This window comes from Lactuca virosa, chromosome 8, assembly GCF_052849685.1.
Source record: "Lactuca virosa cultivar CGN04683 chromosome 8, Lactuca_virosa_CGN04683_v6, whole genome shotgun sequence".
Lineage (NCBI taxonomy): Eukaryota > Viridiplantae > Streptophyta > Magnoliopsida > Asterales > Asteraceae > Lactuca > Lactuca virosa.
Window position 1 is genome coordinate 363737933 of NC_136433.1, and position 6250 is coordinate 363744182.

The following is a 6250-nucleotide window of genomic DNA, read 5'->3' on the forward strand; positions in this document are numbered from 1 at the left end:
GAGTAGATAGAATTATTATCCATTGAGAGGTCATCTTAACATAGAGAGTGATTAAGTTCTTAATAGCCTAAGACATGTTCTAAGGGACTTGACATGTTTTATGAATAGACCTTGATCTAAGAAGATGGATCAAGATGCATCAATTAAAGATTGGAAGACAAAGGGTAGTTAGTCTTTACTAACTAACAAGGTGAGTTATAACTCTCTCTCTCACACACACACACTCTCTCTCTAGATAATGTTTATATGATTTATATTCTTGTTTAATATATATATATATATATATATATATATATATATATATATATATATATATATGGTTAGATGGAGATAGATTATTAATATACATCTAAAAACATATACATGAGCATGTACGTATATTTAAAGTAGGTATGAGATTATACGTCTAAAACCATGTATCTAAGCATGTATGTATATTTAGAGTATGTATGAGATTATACATCTAAAATCATGTATCTGAGCATGTACATATAATAAAAGTATGCATGGGTTGATAAAGATAGAGTGTGCATGTATGTGTAGATGTTAATGGTATTGTGTAGAATACCTATGTGTATGAGACGAAGATAAAGATTAAGTACTTAATGCGTTAAGTACTAGATGAGTAGTATGAGATCTCTTCAGGAGATAAAGAGATAGATTGTTCATCGAACGATTGTTATGTAATAAGTCACATGAAAGATTTAAAGAAGTGTATAAAGATGATTCCCGAGGGAATAAGAGTATGATTCATGAGGGAATGAGATTGTGGTGGTTAGAAGAGGTAGAGGAAGAATTCCATGAGTGGACAAGATACGAAAGTTCTTCAAAGAAAATTAGATATCATTCGTGATAGATTAAGAGTAAGGAACCCGTGAGGGATTTAAGAGAAGAAGAGTTTGTAAGGATCCTTGAAGGATTAAAGAAAGAGGGTTAAGTCCGGATTAGTGTACCCGGTAATGATAGGGTGATATCGTTCCCTTGTATGATATATGAAGCTATAGTATGGGATTGAACTCTTGGGTTTAGATGAGAATAAAATGCTAAGACATGAGAAGCTAAGAATAGAAAGGTAAGTGCAAGAATAGTATAAGAAGGCATGCTAAGAGTAAGAGTATGAGAATAACATGTGTAGAGTATGAGAAAAGCAAATAAATGGTATGAGATAAGAGTAAATGACAAGAAAATAGATGAAGTGAGAAGAGTATGAGAGAGGTAAAGAAAAGCAAAGTATGAGACGAGCCTAAGGACAGGCTAAGAAATAGTATAAGATGAGAAGGCAGGATAGAATAGGAGAGTATGTGAAGAGAAAGAATAGTTGAGTAAGTTATGAGAAAGAAGAGATTAGATTTACAAAGTGTGAGAAAAAAGTGAAAATAATGTTAGAATGTGTAAAGAAAGAAGAAGAAGAAGAATATGATAACATGAAAGGAAATATAATATAACTCACCAGACCTATGGTATGATGTATGTAGATATTTTCACGTTTTGCAGGTTCAGGTAGTAGTCGTTGTACGTGAGAAGATAGAAGCAAAAAAGACTTTGACTAGAAGTAGTTTAATTTTATTTTCAGTGTACCTTGTTGTCGTAAATTATGTTATTTTTATTGTAACCTCGATTTCTCTAGGATGTAAATTGTTTTGAGTTAATAGAATTCCACATTTTAGTAGAAAACTCTGATAATTCCCTGAAATATTTAAATGAGAGAAGTTGAGTTGTTACAACAAGCCATATTATTTCTACACCACACCCTAAGTGTGGCGGGTAGCATCTTTCCCACCACACATCAACTTCTCTCTCTCTCCATTAAAATATCCATATTTCTCATTTTTCCCATCATACAACTTTTTTTAAAATATTTAAAATAGATAGAAACAAAAAGAATACATTAGATTTTAAACACTAATTATAATAAAAAATACAATTAAATAAAAACAAAAAAGTGGTTGTTGAGGTTTAGGACCATATGTGTTTGCAATCTGTTCAACGAGATATGATCGTAGGTTGTTATGGGTTTCTTGGCAACACCATTCCTGATGAATATCTTTATTTACTTCTATAACTTCTTGAACATTTTCATGTAAAAGACATATTGCTAGACATTTGTGTTTTAAAATCACATCATGTAATATAATATATACATACATTGTATTTCTAATTTTTCTATGAAGCATTATGAGGGAGTTAAACTATAGCCATCGAGTTTTAAGGATACCAAAAGCTCATTCCTCTTGTGATGCCTTGAACCTTTTTTCATTTTATTGTCGTTTGAATAGGTAAATAATATTCGCTAGTAGGGGCGGAACACGAGTAGTAAAACTAGGGGCCCGGAATTAAGACTTTTAAAGATACATATGAACACGTTTAATTTGATTGAAAACTATAACAAACGATCAATTATTTCGATTTTTATAAAATAAAAATTAATAGTTGGAATTTGATAAACAACTATTTATTTCCACTACACAAAAGTTATAATTGTATTTATCGTATAAAATTAACTAGCAATTAATAAATATAAAAAATTAAAGATTAACATAGACAATTTTAACAAAAATCGTTCTAAATATCCAATTAAGTTTCCTTAACATTCTATTGTTTAAATAAGAATAAAATTTGATAAACTGGCAAAAATGTTTAAATAAAAATAATAATTGATAAATTGGCAAAAATAATTAAAACTATAGTCTTTTAATAGCTTGAATATGTTAACCTCTCAGCCGTTGAGGTCATTATCATGTCACATTATCTCAAATCCTAGTGAGAGAAATAGAAAAAACAAGACAAAGGGGGAGAGGGGCTTACCAAATGCATGAGGTCGCAGAAGAGAGATTGTGATGTACATAGAGCTTGGCACAAATCTTTCGAAGAAGAAGTACTGACCACGAAGGTAACTGGACAGAGTAGCAGTTCGGCGAACGGAATATCCGAGAGACAGAGTGGTGACCACTCCCGAGGCGCCTGATTATTTTTAATGGTGGACAAATCTTTTCCGATGAACATTCTTTTTTTCCAGCGAGCGACTGTTCAACTTTCTTTTTCCAATAAACATTTTTTTACCGACAACAGTAGGGTTTTCTATTTTCTCAATCTTTAAGCGAAAGAAGTTATACATTAAAATAAGTTTTTGGTTCATTTATAAAATTGGTTTTGATATTTTCAGATTATGTGTTGGTTAGTTGCCTAATCTATTAGTCAAACAAGATTAATTTTTTGGTTTTTCGAATTAATTTGTCAGTTAAATAGTTTTATCGTTACGGATATATCTAGAATAAACCTTGAGGGGCCAAAAAGTTCGTAAAATAATTAAAAGCATTCCTATGTATATGATACACGCATATAAGGAAGAAAAAAAGCAGGGGACTATCCTTTTAAAGGCTTCGTCTCTGTTCGCTAGATAATATTTATGCTTATATTGTACTTTGTTAACCTGACATGAAATTCGTTGTTGAATAATGATAATTGGTTGATGACATTAATGTCGTTGTTGGAATAGATATCAACAAAAAACGCATGCCAAAACCATAAATCATGTAAGGCGACCACTTCGAGCATAATGATTAGGTACACATGATCACCTCTGCTCTCATTTATTGACCTCATCATGATGTTGGTGTGTACAATCAATGTTGTCTAGCATTCCGGAAAATCTATGTTTAGATTCATGTGTTGCATACACAAATTAGATGTTGTTGACAGCCGGTTTATGTGAATATTCTTGTCCATACTACTGAATAATACATGTACAAAACTTTTTGAGCCTTTTATGTGGAACTCTTTTACACATATTCAAGAACTCATTATGCACGTAGGGTATGTTAGTTGACGTATTGCATATGTGCTTTCTTTAATAGACTGTGCATCGTAGCATAATCTAAAAATTGAAGTTCCGATTCAACGTCATCAACTTTTTATATGAATAGTTCTCTTCGCATACAAAAACATTCTTCTGAAACTGTCAACACCTTATATGCGGTCATCAACGAAGTAATCATGCACGAGACCACCATGTGCCACTTCACAAGCTCTTTCTACACGATTTCTTCTAATCATTTCTCTATTTGAAGTTGCAGTATCTCGAGGAAGTAACATATTTTAAGTAAGTTGACAAAAACGAGTGTTAGCACATATCTATTATCAAATAAAGACTTACCTTCTGAACTTGATAATAAATACACGCATATTCATGTTATTTCAAAGCTATGATTATGACACCAATGGTTAATCAATATATATGTAAATGTTGAAACTTGGAAGAAGATAACCTATTCAACAAGGACATTGCAATAGAATTCATACTCGCAAACTATCCAAACCTCTGACAGAATAAAATTTCACCACTAAGGAAGGACACCTAAAACATGAATCAAAGAGGTATAAACCAAGGGAGAATTCAAAGCATTTGCATTTAATAACTTCACATGTTACATTTAAAGAAACTGCCCCGAATTTAGAGCCAATGAGAAGAACGAAGAGAAAAGGTATATCTACATATCTTATCAATTTCAATCCGATTACACATATTTCCAAAGTTGAAACCCACCAATCAAATGACCCAAAACCAACTAACCACCGAACCACTAGCCAGACCCAAAACCAAGAACAACACAAGCACAGTCCCGGCTGTCTCAGCATGTTGAAGCGGCACCGTTTTAGGACCCAACATCAGCAAACAGCTAGTCAAGTAGCCATTAGTAAGCCCTAGAAGACAAGTCACAATTGTCACCGGAATCTCAGTCCGAAGAACCATCGGACCATGTAAACAAGCCAAGTACACCGGAAAAAATAAAAGCCGAGCAAATGAAGCACCGATAGCCACCTTAGCATTCTCCACCACATAAATCGCAGTCAAACATTTCCCGATTAGGTCAAACACGTTGAAAGCAGCAATAAGAATGATCGGATACCAATCTTTGAGGATTTCGGAATGAACATCTTCTGTAATATACCCGGGAAATATAGCTAAAGTTACAACGTAGAGGATGATGACGCCGATTCCGTACCATTTTACTGCTCCCATGATTTCCCGTGCTCCGGTAACGGCGCCTTTTTCTTCCTTCTCGGTGTTTACAGCTTGGATTTTTATCTCGTTGTAGTGTTTGATGACAGGGAGTCTGTGAGCTATGTTATGTAAAACGATGCATATGATCATTACGATTATGCTGACTAAGAAGTAGAGATTTGCGCTTTTTCGTAGCCCTTGAGCGTCTTGTGAGTATACTGCTTTCGTGAAGATTCTTAGAATCGATATGAGAACCCCTGTAATGAAATTGGTGTTCCCAAAATGTTAAATCAGCTAATTTATCTTGATAGCTGGATTGAAGTGGTGAACTCAAATCGAATTGGGTGAAACTTAAAATCCCCAAATCAGAGATTATATAATTGAAAACCTAGATCCGGTTTGTAAAGAGATCGAGACAATTTACCTGAAGCAGCAGTTCCAGCAACGACAGCTTGCATATACCTCTCCGGCATTTCACCGGCGGCTCCAATCACTCCGCCTTGAACCAACGCATCGGCGAGACCAGCCAACGCCACCGCCGCCACAGAAACGTAAAACCCGCCGTAAACCCCGACCTGACCCTTGATATACGTTACATCCATCACAGGGACGACAAGCAACGATACAACAAACAGACCGAGACCTACGTTAATCCTGACGAAGGAATGAGATTTGTCTGCGTAGAAGATGATGACGAGGAGAGATATGAGGCCTACAACCATGTAAACGACGGCGAAAACACGGTCGACGGAGGCGTCGGGGTAGAGATATGAGAAGTAATCGACGGCTGTGATGAATGCGTTCCATGGAATCAAGTAACCGGTGCCAAGGATGAAGTAGATTATGTAGGCTAAATGGTACGAGTCTTCGGGGATTTTGGTGTTGGGTTCTGAGAGGAGTGGGAGCGTTGGTGATTCGGAGTCGTTAACGGGAGTAGCGTCCGCCGTGGGGGAAGTGGTTGTGCCGCCCATGATCGCCGGAGATTCAATTTTTAACAAGATGGAAGTGGGTGCGTTGAGCAGTGCACAGATAATTAATATTGCGAGTAAATTACAAATTTGGTCCCTAAACTTATGTTATATTTACATATATACTTCAAAGTCTTAGTTTTGTACATTTTTGTTACAGATTATACATGTTTTACAATACATTAGTTTAATCTTTGTCATGAAAGATACTTGTAATTGTACATGTTTTACAATACATTAGTTTAATCCTTGTCATGAAAGATATTTGTAATCAACATTA

General features: G+C 34.8%; 1 protein-coding gene across 1 annotated transcript; it reads right to left on the reverse strand.

The window, feature by feature from the left end:
* Positions 1–4377: 4377 nt before the first annotated feature.
* Positions 4378–6010, reverse strand: ENT1 (equilibrative nucleotide transporter 1). The gene is made up of 2 exons (XM_079067550.1): positions 5427–6010; positions 4378–5259 (listed from the first exon to the last, which is right to left on the reverse strand). Exons 1-2 carry the CDS (start codon positions 5971–5973, stop codon positions 4547–4549), a joined length of 1260 nt encoding a protein of 419 aa, XP_078923676.1. The 5' UTR covers positions 5974–6010; the 3' UTR covers positions 4378–4546.
* Positions 6011–6250: the final 240 nt, after the last annotated feature.

Coding starts and splice junctions, on each gene's coding strand:
- ENT1 (XM_079067550.1), bottom strand. CDS start 5,973: ATGGGCGGCACAACCACTTCCCCCACGGCGGACGCTACTCCCGTTAAC. Junction 5,260..5,426: donor TGCTGGAACTGCTGCTTCAG/GTAAATTGTCTC, acceptor ATTTCATTACAG/GGGTTCTCATATCGATTCTA.